At 37.6% G+C, this 16,362-nt stretch overlaps 1 protein-coding gene across 16 annotated transcripts in view; it reads left to right on the top strand.

The window, feature by feature from the left end:
- DST (dystonin) overlaps positions 1-16,362 on the top strand; it is a 447,461-nt gene that overhangs the window by 227,868 nt on the left and 203,231 nt on the right. For all 16 annotated transcript variants that reach the window (XM_036024287.1, XM_036024285.1, XM_036024266.1 and 13 more), the window contains 2 exons: positions 911-988; positions 2,567-2,659. In XM_036024287.1, the coding sequence (XP_035880180.1) occupies positions 911-988; positions 2,567-2,659 (171 nt within the window). The remainder of the gene's footprint in view (positions 1-910; positions 989-2,566; positions 2,660-16,362) is intronic.

The following is a 16,362-nucleotide window of genomic DNA, read 5'->3' as shown; positions in this document are numbered from 1 at the left end:
TGCCTGTTGTGTAGAACCTAATTTCCCATTCTGTAGTCTGCTGTCTGTTTTATTACGGTGCCTTTGGCTTCAGCAACCTCTTCATGTTTGAGAAGTGACACTGTCAATGTTCTTTTTTTTCCCTTTTGGAAGATTTGGTGTGGTAAATTTCAGCTCCATCCTTCGTATTTTTTGCTAAGCGTTTTCCCAACTCTGTTTCCTTATGTTTTCCTTCTGCCAAGTCATACTGTTTCCTAAGGAAAACGGTATCAAGGAACAGAATCATGGTTTATCAGCTCTCCTGAGATAATAAATAATCATGTCCATCCATCCCTGAGCAATGTAAATAGAGTCCATCCGATTTTGTGCAAAAAAATAAAATAAAATAAAGAGGAAATATAATATATGGCTTTAATTACTTTTCTGTCTTCCTCTATCATGGCTAAGTAAAACTCCACTGTCTTTCTCCTTCTTGGTGATTTTTTTATACTAATTGCATGCTACTTTACCTTATTTTCATTTACACACCATACATATATAATTATAAAAATCATCTTGATAATAGAGCTTCATTAAGAAGGGAAAAATGGAGAATGGTATTTAATTCTTTTTATACATCAATGGTTTAATAATCGTAGGCTAGAATTGTGGTTTAGTGAATGTAAAAATCTATGTTCTATGGTATTTTCTCTTTTGGAATAAAGCATCTGTTTAAACAAAATATATTTGGAAAAATCCCTAGTAGTTTAAATTTAATCCCAGATAATAAAAAAATTAGAACTACCTTTAAAAATTTAATGGATTTACCCAAACAGTAAACACTGTTTTGATATATTAAGATGAACATGAAGTTTATTTATATAATATATTTAGCATGGTCAGTGGTATTAGAATCTAGTGTTTTTTATACCCTGCATTTTTCCATCCTTAGCCCAGAGAAAAAGGTCGGATGCGTTTTCACAGACTACAGAATGTACAAATTGCACTTGACTATTTGAAAAGACGCCAGGTATGATGTTTTTCAAAGACTATAATCATATAGACATATATGACTGAGTAAATCTACACAGAAATCTGTTAGAGAATGAAAAGGTTAAAATGACTATGAATTATAATCATTATACTTGTGCTTTTGTGAGACAAATATTTTGAAGTGGTTTTAAACATTTACTCCAAACAAAAGAAAGTTAATAGCAGGTGTAAGCTTAGAGGAATTATAAGTGGCTACATTTCCATTTGAATAAGAGCTACCAATTTTCCTTCTGTCAGAATTGGAGTGCTTTTGCCTAGGAAGTTAATAACAGAATGTTAAGAATGTCTCTGAACAGTTCTTAGTAGCAGGGAGGCAATACCTTAATTTTTATGCTTAGTTTATATAGAATTATTTTTATAAAAAACACTTTGTATAATACTTTAAAAAATAGTGTATTTTCAATATTTAGTTGCGATGAGGCAATAATTTATTTTTTAGAAATAGATAATACTGGGTGATTTGTAAGTGATTAAAAATCAAACATTTCTGACAACAGCCCCCAACTGGCTTGAGGTTTCAGAAGAAATCACAGAAAAGAATGAACGTCATACTGGATATGATCTTGATTTTGGTAGCATTGTGCATTATAGTCCTGTAGACCGAGTAATTGGTTTAATTCAGGAGAATTAAAAGTTTCTGAAAACAATGGGAAATCAGAGGTGGCAACAATATTGATTTTTCATGGAGTAGGAAAAAGTAAGGGAGGGAAAGGGGGAGAGGGGAACTATTTTATATCAGTCTTTCATTTAGGTTGTTGTGAATATTAAAATGATTTTTATTTATTAAATTCTAGTAAATACTTTGTATTTAAATATTATTTGGTATTTGCATGATCATTTTTAATTCTAGTGGAAGTTTCATGAAGACTAATGGTTAATTATAATGCCTGGTATGAAATATTTTTGGCAGTATCTTGTTCAGAAAGTAAAATGTTAGATATTGTTGTATTTAATTTTTGATATTAAATTGATGATATTTAATTATTTTGTCCATTCAGGAGGTAAACATTAGATGACATCATTACATTTATTTACCTGATTATGACATATATGTTTTTATATTTGAATTGCTGTCCAAATGTCCAGTCACTTATATATTTACTTATCTGGGTAATAGTTTATGATAAATAGAAAAATAATGCTAGCTTTTTTCCCTTTGTGAAGGAAGGGGGAGAAATTTTTCAAAATTATTTTATGATTCAGAATAGTTTCCTACTTAACTGTAAAATAACACTTATTTACAAACTTCCAATTTTAAAAATCTCAAGTACTGAGGACTTTTCACTTGAGTTGTATTTTGTTTTGACAAATGAATAATTTTATTATTTGATCTAGAAGACAAAACTAAAGTAATATGTTTCTCCATGATTATTATATAAATTGCAATCTAAAATGTGTGAAGATAGGGAGTAAAACAATATTTTGAGGATTATGGTATTTGAATCATTCAGTTTTTTTCTTTGTATAACTTAGAATTGCTTTTATGTAGGTAAAGATAAGTCATTTGATGGTTTAAAAAACAGGTTGTTTTCTCTCTTCTTCACAAATAACCCAGGTGAAATTAGTGAATATTAGAAATGATGACATAACAGATGGAAATCCCAAATTGACTTTGGGATTAATATGGACAATAATTTTGCACTTTCAGGTAAGCTCAATTTTCCTTGATTGTCATTTCTTTTAGCCTCTTATTGCTAGTTTTCAGATTGTTCACCTCAAAAGTGAATTACACATACATATACTATGGGAGGAAATAAATTTTAGGTTTCTTTTCTTAAACAATATATTTGTATTACTCCTTTCAAGTAGCTACTTATGAGCCTGGTGCTCCATTTCCTGTTGTTGATAACCTTGACTGTCGTTAGGACAACACACGTAATCTCAGAGTTGGAAGACAAGATTCTTTTTAATTGAATACGAACACATTTTTTTTATTTATTGGAAGTATTACCTGACTTAGATATATGAAAATCTTATTACTCAATCCTTAATTTAGAATGGTTTCCATTGATGTTATGGCCTCCCAACTATGCAAACTATTTTCTTTTATTGATAGACACTAGATGGCAGTATAAACATGATAAAGAGATCTCCTGAATTAGTATTCCTGTTTTTCTATAGAACTACACTTTTTCAAATGAGACTTTAGGAGAGTAAATGCAAATAAATAAAAATTGATCAGCTATGAATTCTTTAATAAACTCGTGCCAGTTGAGGGTTGCCTTTGATTTTTAGTTTTTGTAAAATGATACATTTTGACAAAACCATCTTCATTCAAAAAGCAGAGCCCTAATTTTGGAACTTGCTGTAGTTCAGTGATGCTGTGGCCACTCACAGGGTGTTCCGTGTGCAGCAGAGCCTGACCCACAGCAGGCATGCGACACCCCTCACTGACTGACTGCTGTGCAGCTGGGCCTTGAAAGGGGGAGAGATAGATAACTTGCCAGCTTCAGAAAGGAGCTGGAATTTTAAACCAGATTTTGAGAGGAGTTTGATTTAGTTTTTTCTTTTTAAAATTTGATTGGGGGCCCTGGCCAAGTGGCTAACAAAATTGGTTGGAGTATTGTCCTATTCACCAAAAGGTGGTGGGTTTGATCCCTGGTTGGGGCGTGGACAGGAAGCAGCTAGTTGATGTTTTATCACCTAAGGGGGAGATGTCTCTCTCTCCCCCTTCTTTGGGTGAGGATTTTAAAAAGCAACTGACTGGGGTATAGGATTTGTAGGGGAATGGTGGAAAATAATGTACTTGGGACTCACTGGGGAATAGGGAAAATATGACAGGTATAGAGAGTTAGAGTCTAGGTAAGTTCCAGGTTTTGAACAGGCAGCTGAGCAAAGAGGTAGCAACCAGAAAGCAGAAGGGCAGACTCAGGTGCCAGGAGACCCAGGTAACCAACCAGGTGTCAGGCCTCCAGACTACAGGGAAGCTAATATAGGTGAATACCCACCCACTCAGCTGGGTATTGATGTCAGGGAAATCCAGAAACAGGAACCAGGGGCAGGACCCTCAAGGCCTGTGAGTTTGCGTTTTTAGAGGACCCCATCCTTATGGGAGTCAGAGCACTGAGCATTAAACCAAGACAGGGATTTGGGCATGGAGCCAGACCTTGTTACCCGAATTGGGTAAAGACTGAGTAGAACTGGCCAGAAGCTGATTTCATGTGGAGTTCTTTGGCCACTTTTTCAGGGATTCTTTAGCCCTAAGTGGTTTAGGTACCTCAACTTTTAGTAGAGTTGAAACTGCAAGAACCCCACTTTGGAGGGTTAGAGGCCTATTGGGACAGGGAGCCAAATCACATCATTACCATTACCGACAGAACTGGTAAGACAGGCTGTGTCTGGGTTTTGAATTTCAGAGTAAGAAGCCCTGTGGGGCAGAGGGAAACCCCTCAGGTTTTGGAGGGAGGAAGAGCTGAGTTTCATTATGGGCTCTTTTATGTGTGGCTGTGCTGGCACTGAATGAGCCACTTACTCACTCTGCACCTGAAAAGTGGTGTTTTTAGGAAACTCTCCATGTCAGTTCTGTGTAAAATAATTGAAATGAGCAGAATCCACAGTCAGGAAGATAATGTAAGAAGTCGAGATGTTGATCTCTGGGTAAAGTGATAAAGGCCAAGACTCAGGTGGGGATGAACAATTGAATCCAAGAGATGACATTTTGAAGGAAGAAAGAAAGGAACTTGGTGATAGTGACTAGAAGGTGAAGGAGAGGGAGCAAAGGTGATGACTCTAAACTCTCAGCCTGGGAGGTAAAAACCAACTGACCAACCAAGAAAAAACCAAACTATTGAGAGAAATGGGGATGATGGTAAGGGCAAAACTAAAGACCTTGGCAGGTTTGATGGCATGGTGGGACACCCTGTCCATTTGTCTGCTCAGCAGTGGGAGATCTGTGAGCAGAGCAGAGCTGAGAAGTGAAAGGTACAGATAAACTTGGGAGTTACCAGTATACAAGTGGCCATTGAATCTGTCAGAGACAAGGGAACTTTAGGGGATCTAAGAGATGCGCATACATGGAGAAGAGCCTAGAGCAAAGGACAGCACTTTGGGGGAGGGCTCATGATTAGGGGTGCAGGAGGAAGAAGATCCATCTGGGGAAACAAAAAGAACGTTTGATGAGATGGGTGAAACGACAAGGATGTGTAGTGTTAATGAAATCAAGGGAAGAGAATTTCAGGTGGAAAGGCATAGTGAACAGTATGAAATGCTACTAGTGAGCATGAGAAATTTAAGACTGAATACAGGTTAAGAATTTGTATACAAGGAAGACATTAGTGACCATGGAGAAAATACTTCCAAGCTCCTGGGAGCAGAAACCAGAAAATACAACAGACCAAAATATGAGTAAATGATTGTGAATTAGAAGTAGTATGTTTAGACCATAAGTCTGAGAAAACTTAAGTGAAATATCATTCAGAAAAAGAACAATGTATTAAGAAAGTTCTTTGGGGTTCAGGTGTCTTTGGAGAAGAGAGGAGGACCAGGCACAGAAGAACCAAGAGAAGTTTTGATTCTAATATGATCTGTTAGGACCACTGTGTTTTAGCACCTGAATTAGAAGATAATGACTGTTGCATTATTAACAATATTTAAAAATTAGACCAAGACCTATTTAAATGAAACACATCAGCGTTTCAGTAAAACAGAAATGTTCCTTTATTTAGATGAAATGACATTTTTTTAGTACTATGATAATTTAATGTTAGAACAATTTTTACTGGTCATGCCAAGATACAAGGCTATTTATAGTAGTGGCAGTCATTCAAAGTGACTGGGCTTAGTTTTTTTCTTCTTTCTCTCTGTACTTTATATAAGTAAGGGAAATAGTTTCAGAAGACCAGTTTATTTATTTTAAACTATCTGTTGAGAGTATCACACATTGAATCTATTTTCTAATCAGCCTGGTGGAAGGTAAGCAGTATCAACACAGCACTCCTGTATCATTAGCTACCATATGCTAGATACGGAGGTACTAAAATGATGAAATATGTAATTTTGTCTATTGGGAGAATGTTCATAAAACTGAGTATCATCTAGGGGAGTAAATCTATTGTGATATAAATACAAATAGGGATATAGAGGAAAGAGTGTTGTAGTAGGATCAGGAAGGCCTTAGAGAGTAAGGGAAATTTTCACTGATATTACAGATTGGCTTTGCAAGGTGACGGCCAGCTACCAGGCACAGGGTAAAAAGCTGGGCCGTTACTGAGGCAGGGAGTGCTGTGCACTGGTCTGAGCCCAGAGACAGCTGCTCTGTGTGGCAGGGTTGGGGGTGGAACGGGTGGTGCACAAATCACTGGCTGCACCTCCATTGTGTGGGTGCGGATGCCAGCCATTCTGCTTTTACATTCTCTTGGAAAATGTTTAATTGCCATTGAAGATACTGCAAATCAAATAAAAAATGAACAACAACAACAACAACAAAAACAAATCAGAGGCTTTATTTTTGCCAGCTTGTCTTCTGGGATATTCATTTTTTGCCATGGAAGTTGGTTTAATTTTCTCTTTAAATGATCATGGAAAAGCTCACCATGTAGGCCTATTATTGAGAAATATTGACAATGTTGCTAACCTGACTCTTTACCTATATTCGTATTTAGAAAAACCCAACGAGTTTCATCTTTTGATCAGCCCAAACATTACATAGAAAAAAGCAATTAGCAATTTATTTTTATTAGATGATTTCTGCTTACGTGTAAGTCCAGCCATGCTGCACTGATTTCCTTTTTGCCCTAGCTATGACTCAGTGTTAGAAATATGCACACCTTAGATAATCAGGTTCCATGCTGGCTCATTATTTTTATAGCAAGGCCCTAGAAAAACTATGTAATATTTAACTAAGGTACAATTGTAAAAGTTACATATAAAGTTTAACTGCCTTAATTCATGTAAGAGAACACGCAAGTGTTTCTTTTGGCTGAGTGTTCCATGCTTTAAATCGTAAAATTTATCAATTTGCTTACATGAAAATCCTAATGAGCACATAATGGAAATGGCTAGGAAAAACATTTCAAACAATTTTGAAAAATTGGTTTTAGAAGCAATCTTAATAGAGTATTTTAGGCATTATGCATTTATTATATCTCCTTCAGCTGTTAAATTGTCCTGTTACTTTTTTTATGGCTGTTTTGAATACAACTCCTAGTGTACTTTACAGAGATTTTTGAGTTCTCTTTTCAACTACCAAAATTAAGTTAAATAGCAGAGACTCTCTGAAATGAAATTTGAAAGGCACTTTGAAACGGAATGTGAAAGGCACTTTGGTAAATGTCTCCTCACTGGTATTTGCTTTCTGTTTGCGCTCAGATGTGTTGAATCACAAATAGTTTCAAAGGTTAACGCAAATTGTGGTGGCATAGCTGCACGTCAGAAAACTGAAAGTTACGGTGAGGGTCAGAACCTCCTTGTATGACAAAGCTAAGGGTTTGCCTGGCAAGCTCATCAGTGCTGCAGTTTGACAGTGAGCAGTGATGTTTGTCTAAGAGGATTGGTGGCCAGAAATAAGTCACACTGTCTAATGAGACACAGGGACACAGCCGGGCAGGATGCCATGGCATTTCTTGCGTGTGCCTTTCTCATAAGCAAAATGGCCTCATGCTGAAGAGGGTGGTCACACAGTCTGAGGAATTACAGGTCAGAGTGGAATTTTCGGATTTAATGGAGAAGATCTGAGTAAGCCCTGGATTTGGAAATGAGTGAATCTGTGGAGCTGTGATCTCTCCCGCAAATCCAATGGGGAATGTCTGTGGATGTGTAAGAGCTGAGAAAGAAGAACAATATTTAGATCCTGCCAAAACTCCTTTGAGCCCTGAAAAATATTCTCCCGGAAGAAAATATTTCAGAAGAAAACCAATCAAGAAAATTGTAAAGGACACAGAGCCAGGAGAGCCCAACAATGAAAATGAGGGAAAGAAGAAGAGCAGTATTCAGCTCTCAAGAGAACAGCCGGCTCTTTTATCCAGGGGACTGGCACGGGAAGAATCTATTGCCCCAGACCTCACACTGGAAGATGGTATTCGGCAGGAGGAGGCAGAAGTGGTAGCCGACAGTGTTAAGCAGAAACTTTTGCCGAGTGCTGTGAGCAGTTGGCCTTACCGTGTGAACATTTCCCCTGCTGAAGGCAGTGAAACAGAAGTAAAAGTTAGTGAGCTGGATGAAAGGATTTCAGAAAAAGACAGCACTCCATATTGTACAAAGAGGAAGAAGCATGTAGATGATGTCAACACAAGAGAAATAACATTCCAGAGCAAAACTGATGTTTTTTCTTTCCGAAAGGCAGCCAGCGTCAGTTCTACTCACAGTGGTACAGAGAGATCACTTGAAAAAAGTGAGTTCTCTGAAGACCCATCAAAAAATTTTAGTAGTGGTCAAGAAAAGCAAAACACTGAGAGATTTTGTCCTTATGAAACACACCATTTTCAGCTTGAAAAAAAAAGATGTCATTCCCTCTGTACTAATGTGCCCTCTACTTCCAAGGACACAAATGAAAATGAGGTAAGTGAGATGTGGCGCCTGAGTTTAAGGTGTAAGTACGTTCTCCAGGTGCTCACGTCTGACTGTGGTTCTGCCTATTTGTTTTTCTTTAAGTTATTTCCATATTAGTTTATGTGAAAGCTGTAGAGTTCTTGGTGCATTTAATTTGTAGCTGTAGGTTTGATTTTTATGGTTTTATTTCTTGTGACATCACTTTCTCTAATCACACTTTAACTTCAAAAGCCCATACATTTTTGTTATTGTTGGATTGCCTCTTTAAGAGAATGTGCATCTTTTTAATTTCTTTAGTTCATGTTTCTTCACTTTCCCCATTGAGTAGCCTTTGGAAACTTAGCAATACTGTAGGCAAAAATTAAATCAGAAAGTGGTCATGATGGGACAATAGCTTCATGACAAATGCAGGGAGGATAGAATCCCATGATTAGTAGTGACTTGCTGATCGATAAGTTTGAAGCCAAAGTCTAGTTCTCTATCAGTTTTCATATACAGAAACACTCATATATTGCTTTCAAGTCTCCGCAAGTGTGTATGTTGGGGGCAAGGGGTGCAGATGTAATTGCCCTCATCTATTCTGTGTTTTTGTTATGAGTTATTCCCTGATCCTAGTCTAAAATCAGAATCATTTGGGCAGCATGTCCTAGGAATTTGAATACGACACAGACTGCCAGGACGTTGAGATCTTTATTCCTAACACTAATCTTTAGCTTTAGACAAGTTACTTCTCTAGGGTTTTTAGTTTTCTTTAAAATGTAAGTGAATATGTTTTATTTGACAGAGAAGTACATTTCCCAAGCAACCTCCTCTATCTGTTACTGGTTGGGATTCGATGGCTTTTTTTTAAAAGCTATTTCTAACTTTGTCTTTTAGCATAAATTCTGGACGTGAGTGGTACATGTGATGTTAAACATTCTTGGCCAGGTCGTTGCATCATGGGGCAGAGGTCAATTGCACGGTGACAGGATGAGGCTTTTATTAGGGCTAGTGTGCACAATCATCATCGGCCTTAGCCTCGGGTTCTCCTGAGCTGTTCCTGTTTATATATACCGCCACACCTTGCCAATATTATGTCATCAACTCTATTTACATTTTACAGTGGCTGCGTTTTACAAAGGAAGCATCCAGGCTATGTCATTATCTGTGTAGGTCTAGCATGAAGGTCAGTGCGAGAGGAAGCGACTTGGCTGCCACATGTTTATGAATGGAACCACTTGGTTTGCTCACATATGTTTTCCAACTGTCTTTTTTTTTTTGCATAATTTGGATTCAAGTAAGGCTTACGTGTTTTCATTAATGGAAACTCTTAAAATCTGTTTCCTCATGGTACATAAGCCCCCTTTTCCTTTCTAATTGTGTATCTAATAATTTTTGAAACTTCAATGAAAAGTGCATGTGAAAATATGTCATAAACCTGCCATTCAGGTTTGTAAAATAATCGTGATATTGATGTACTTAACAAAGTCTCACTCATTTTAGGTAAAAGGTGAGCAGGATAGTTTTATTTACCTGAGGAGTTTGATGTCTACTTCCCTGTAGTCCAGATAAAGACTGTGTATTCGGTGCTGCACAGAGTCAGAACCAATAGCTTAGCTACTGCACTTAGGACATTCTTCCTGTTAGTTTTGAGGCATTTGACTCTGTTTGCTTCATTACCTTCCTTTTGAACTTTGCACAGAACTCTTTATTTTGCATTGGAGTTTACATTCTTCATTGGAGAATTAGATGCAAATGAGAGCTTTTAGCCCTTGATCAGTATTACATCCCAGAAATGGGCCGTAGCCCCTATTCTTTGTACTTACTCCTTCAAGAATGTTTTCATATCCTCTCTATTTGATCCATTCTTACTCTGAGACATTTGTATGCAGGATTGGGCTTTATGACTTTTGAGTTTACTTCCAAGTAAAGTAGTAAAGCAAGTCTTTGAACTTTTCTTAACTTTCTTGATCCTGTGAAATTTGTCTGTCTTAGTATAGGTGACCAGCCTGTGTCCTCTTTAAATCACCTTGCAGTCACATGCTGACCTAGAGTGGCCTTCCAGATTCAGGAGTTCTATGGAGGTGGCTCAGCCAGCCCCTCATTCAGTGCCTAAATAATAGAAACTCATAGTATACCTTTACTAGGATAAGGAGGTATAAATTTAAAAAAAAGAAAGAAATACCTTAGATTTGTACATTGCTTTAGAATTGAAAAAATGCTTTCGGACACGTGTTTTTGGATCATCGTAACAACTGCATGAAATAGGCAAAATGTTCAGTTTTCCTTTATGGAATGAGGAAATAAAAACTCCAAGAGGTTAAATGTTAAAGCAACACTGTAAGTGGCATTAGCTGAGTTAAACTGTGTTATTGCATCCCATTTTGATTAATTGTCAAAGTTCTGAAAGGGATTGATGTGAGTCAGAGCAGGGGTGGATGTTTAGAGGAATACATATTCATCTCTGAAGGGTGAGTATTGTAAACAGAGGTGGCAAGGGTGGGCCATGATTGGGGCAGGGAGTAATGAACTCACTGTCTATACCTTCCCAGGGTCCCCTTATTTGTCTAAACTCACGTGCTTCCTGTACCTTACGACAGTCTCTGACCTTTGCACATGAGCTTTTCCCACAGAGCATTCTTTTTTTCTTTAGTTTCACAAATCTCACCTCATTCCAGTCTTTAGATTGATCTCAGCAAAAGTGGTTGTTGTCTCTGTTTATAGGCTATTGGTTCTGTAACTGACCACATGTATATGTCACCTGAGGAACTTTAAAGAATATAGATGCCTGTTGTCACTCCAGTGATTATAATGTCATAGAACAGGTGGGGCTCCGCAGGTGATTCTAATGGTTGTGACTATGGATAGGGAGCGTGTGGCCCTTCTCATTCTGTAGCAGTGCTTCTCAAAATGTGACCCCAGAGTCCTTGCAGTAGAATCACCTGGGATCTGTGTGAAAACACCTTACCCCAGATTTAATTCGATCAGAATATCTTCTAGTGGGGCAAGAGAGAGCACTGCACATGTTTCAGGCACCCTCCCACATATTTCTTAAAAACACGAAATTTTGAGAACCAGTATCACTTGAGCTTAGCATTTGCCATTCTTTTCTTCTTAACGTGGGTTTTCTGATAAGCAATGTGGATTATGGGCTGGAAGGCTGGAGGTGTGAGTTCTAGTCGAGCTTTGCCTCCAGAGAGCTGTGTGACTTCAACAATCTTCTTCATTTCTCTAGGTCTCTGGTTTATTTTCTAGAAAGAAAGGATATTGGACTAGACCATGATACTAGTTGTAATAATAATGGAATTTGTTGTGTCCTACTGTATAACAAACACTCTACCATTCTGTTATTTAATCTTCAGAGTGAGCCAAGGGAATGGTTCTGTTATTAGCTCCACTTTACAGAAGAGTCAACCAGTAAGTGGAAGAGCTTAGTTTCACCCCAAATTATCTACTAAACTGAACATTTAACTGATGCAGTTTTCCCACATATAGTCAGTTTAAAATTTCTATGAATCCATGTATTTGTATGCATAGGTTTTTGTTTGTTTTGTGTTCTCACTTCCTCCTCCATCCCTCCCTTTTTTAATTTCTCTACCAAATATTTATTATTTACTTGTTATATACTGAACCAAAAGTTGCGACTCTGGGAGAAATAAAATATAGCTCTTTTCTGCATGTATTACACCCCATTGTTTGTTCATAACAAATGATGACCATGGCTGTAAACTGAGTCGCCTGAAAGCTAAGCTTCTAAGATGATGATCATGAATGATTTTAACTCCCCCGACCATACTGTGTAGCTGTAATGAAAACTGAACTATCCTCGTACTCCTTTCATCCTTCGGTGAATTGGCAATGGATAGCGCAGAGACCTAAGTAGGAAAGAAGCCAAGAAGAGAAGGAGGAGTATGGACATTGTATTAATTATGTTCTCAGTGTCTGAATAATGAAGGGTTGAATATACTTATCAGTTGACTTTTACATTATAGACACTTAAACTGAGAACATGTCAACATTTGAGAATACATTAATACTCAACTTCACTGAATTATAATACTCATTTTTTTCTTTAACAAAGTCCTTTATGAAGGTTAGGCTACAGAATCTTAGAATTCAAGGACTATGATAAAATCTAAATGTTTCACCTTTCATATGGTATCATTCCTCTACAGATCTTGAAAACAAAGGTCATTTGAGTTACGGTTGACTAACTCATTTTTTTTCAAATATTTCATCTTTTTAGAGAAAATACATTTTTTACTATTTCTAGTCATTTGGATTTCGTAACTAGTTGGTGAAAAATTTAGTTATAAAATGATTGCATGGATTTTGGGTCTCTGTCAGTATTATAATGCCTCATCTTTTCAGTTAAATGAAGAACATGTAGAAGTTTAAAATCCTTTGCTGTACAAGAATAATTATGTCTATGGTTAGTTTTCCCTGTATATGAATAAGAAATAAATGAGCATTTGCTAAAGGCAGCCATCAGTTCAGGGCATTAGCACTTGAAGCCTCTCAACCTTTTGCTTTTATCCTCTATTTAACTCTTCCTTTTAGGGAGGCAGCGTTAACCAAACACAATTTTCAAAGTATTTTTGCCATCTTTATGGTGAAAAATATTTTGTGGGGCATTTTCACACATTTCTTAAACTTGGAAACAGACACTAAAAATGTGTTGATTACATTTGTTTCTGCCAAAATAGTTCAAACATCTTTGAAGAGATTGTCTTTGGAAGCAAACATCTTGGCTTGGGAATTCTGCCTGTGTTGACAAAGTCAATATGGAACTTGTTTTTGCCTGACTACAGTGTCAAGTATTGTGAATAGAAGAGTTGAAGCAACAATATACCTCCCGGTACACAGTTACCTTCACTCAGTAGAGGGCAGGCACTGTACTGAACCCTGTGGGCATGTTGTCTGAGTCTCTCAGCATCTTTGAGGAGGTACTTCACATGAGAGGAAACTGAGGTCCATGAAAGTCACAGGGTTGGAAAGCGGTGCAGTTATGAGTTGAACACAGGTCACCACCCTTCATAGCTCTGTGCCAGTCTTCCAAGTTAAACTTCTACTCTTGGAATGATTATGTTAAGAGACTCCTGAAATAGAGGAATCTTGAGATCCACCTTTTCCAACCTGCTGCTTTCATTCTCATTAATACCTAAAGTTTCTCAAATCGCATAAATTCTTTTTTTATTTTAACAAAAATATAAAAAGAATTGAATTTCCTTTCATAATGCTCTTATGTCCAATCCCCTAAACCAATAGAGATTTTGTGTTTTGTAGGGAAGAACAGTGGACTAGCTATCAGTTCTTTATCTACTGTATGTCCTTTAAATCAGTGTTTGCTCCTTAAAATTAGATGGTTCATCAATAGATAGTGCTCCTTCTGGAATACTGTAGGGAGTCACTATAGATTTGGAGTAGTAGCAGAAAGAGTACTTATGAGATCTTGAGTCAGAAGACTTAAGTTTAATCCAAGTCTTACTTTCCACATCTGTAAAATAAGGTGAATTCTTCTTTTGAAGATTAAATAAGGTGATATATTTGAAGAAGGCTTAGTAGACTGTCAGCATTTTATAAATTTTATCATATTAATATCTTCTGCTCTTGTAAAAAAGAGAAAGCCTTTTGTAACTGCCTACTGAGTGGAAGAACTGTATACATTTTCAAAACTTTCAACAGCACTGCTTGCTGTCCGTTGGACAAAAGGCATTGTGCGTAGGCAGAGTGGGCTGCCTCCTGTCGCCCCCGGCTCCACTCGTCCTCTCACTGTTTCTTCAGCAGATATTTACTGAGTACCTACTATGTGTCAGATGTTATATTCCTCTAATTCCATAATTTGCTTGAAATTTTGTCCACCTATTAGAAAAGAAATAGCCAGTGGGAGGAACCAATTTTTGAAGTTAATATTGGTTATTTATATCTGAGTACAGATACACTTCAAAGGCATTATTGATAATAGCTCTGGTATGAAAGAGGAGGAAAAGGTAATGCCAGGGGCAAAGTGCTCTTTCATGGGACTAAAGGCTGTCAGTTAAGGCAGCGTGCCTAGTCTAGTGAGGAAAGTTTCTGTGAACCCTGATGTTCCCGTGGTGTATCTTCCCCTGAACATGTGTGGTGTCGTGTGTATCAGCAGCTTTACCAGTGTGGAGACTGATAGCTCTAGTGAGAAGGGCCTTGACTATCAGGCGCTGAGGCGAAGCTAGGCGGTGCCCTTTGTGACCTATGTGTGTGAAGCCATTTTCCCCGTGGTCAGTGCCCTGAGAGGAAGCACCCGCTGTGGCTACTGACACAGAGGACAAATTAGTCTGAGTGGTTAGCATAAGTTTCTTTTTTAAATATGCAGAAGAAAGATCACTCTCTTCTTGCAGATTCTGAACTGGAATTTCAGAGACCTAAGGCAAGGCCATGCCTTAGTCCTCCTGCTTGTGTGCTGTGAGATCCTGGACAAGCTGTAGCCCCCCTTTCAGCCTAGGCTCATTCACCAGTGGGACTAGGGAGTTCACCAAATGGCTCTGAGCTTTTTTGGTGTGAGTTCCCCTGGTTCCTTAATGCTTCACTGTGTTTATGGCCTGCTTAAAACTAAATATCTTAGTTTTCCTAACTTTAGATATATTTCCAATGTCACACATAATTTATTTATTTACTTAAATTTCTTGTGGTAACATTGGTTACAATTTTATAATGTACTACCTGCATATTGCACCGTGTGCTTACCACTCAAAGTCTAATCTCCTTTCATCACCATACATTTGACCTCCTATACCCTCTTCATTCTCTCCCTACTCTCTCTACTTCTGGGAGTCACTCTACTGTTGTCTGTGTTTATGAGTTTGTTTGTTCATTTGCTGCTTTCTATTTTATATCCATCCCTCCAATGAGTGAAATCATATGGTTCCTGTCCTCTCCCATATGACTTAACTTCAGTTAGCATGATACTCAAATAGTAAAGTTGATTTAAATGTTTTATTCTTTTCAATACATTATTATTATTTAAAAACTTAAAAAACAAAAGTTTTATTGTTTGCCTTACATAGAATAATGAAATGCATACATTTTAAAAAATGTGCATTACCTTTTAGGGAGTCTCTGACTCAGTTTTGGAAGTTGACTGTTCTTGTGTACTCAGTGCATACCAGAACCATGACAACATCGGTAAAAATAGGGCGTTTCTGTCGTCCAGTTGTCTGGTGCCATTGACTTTGCTCAAAGGACTTTCACATTTACAGCCTCAGCTGACCAACACAGTGAGGCTATTGCAATCCCTTCAGCAGTAAGTGGGTCACCTGGCAATGAGCTGGGCATGAAGGCAGATTGTGCAATGAGATGGGATGTGCTGGCTGGATTTCTTTCATTGGAAAGAAATTTTGAGGTTCTGTAGTGTCTCAAATGTATAAAAACTGCTTTAGATAAATGATTCAGATGCAGCTTAGGTTCACTACTTGACATTGGGTTCTCACTGAGTAGTCTCTGGGCTTGTGCCCTCTGCTGGGCACTTCATGTAGTGGTCAGGGTGTTCTGTTATTTTGGAAAGTGAGGCTAATTGGAAATCATTTATTTTGTCTAAGATGACAAGGTTTATATGACATTCATACCAAATGAAAACTTGAAATGTGTCCCTCCCTCTTTATGTTCCCCTCTTATTTAGCAGGTAGTTAATCCATGTCATGTTGGGCAGAGTATGGGGAGAATGTTCCAAGGGGAGTAGTGACTAGAACAGAAGACTGTAAGAGAAAGGGAGCATGTAGTTCACATGGTTTGAAGTTTATATGGTTTGATCGTAGAATAGAAAGAGAATGTCTTGAGTCTGGAAAGATCAGCCAAGACTGAACTTGGTTACTGTGCCTGTGGAGTAAAGAACCACCTGAACTGGGAAGTGAGAAT

The sequence above is a fragment of the Phyllostomus discolor genome, chromosome 4, assembly GCF_004126475.2.
Source record: "Phyllostomus discolor isolate MPI-MPIP mPhyDis1 chromosome 4, mPhyDis1.pri.v3, whole genome shotgun sequence".
Taxonomy (NCBI): domain Eukaryota; kingdom Metazoa; phylum Chordata; class Mammalia; order Chiroptera; family Phyllostomidae; genus Phyllostomus; species Phyllostomus discolor.
Note: the sequence above shows the minus strand (reverse complement) of the source record. Positions and strands in the feature narration are given on the sequence as shown.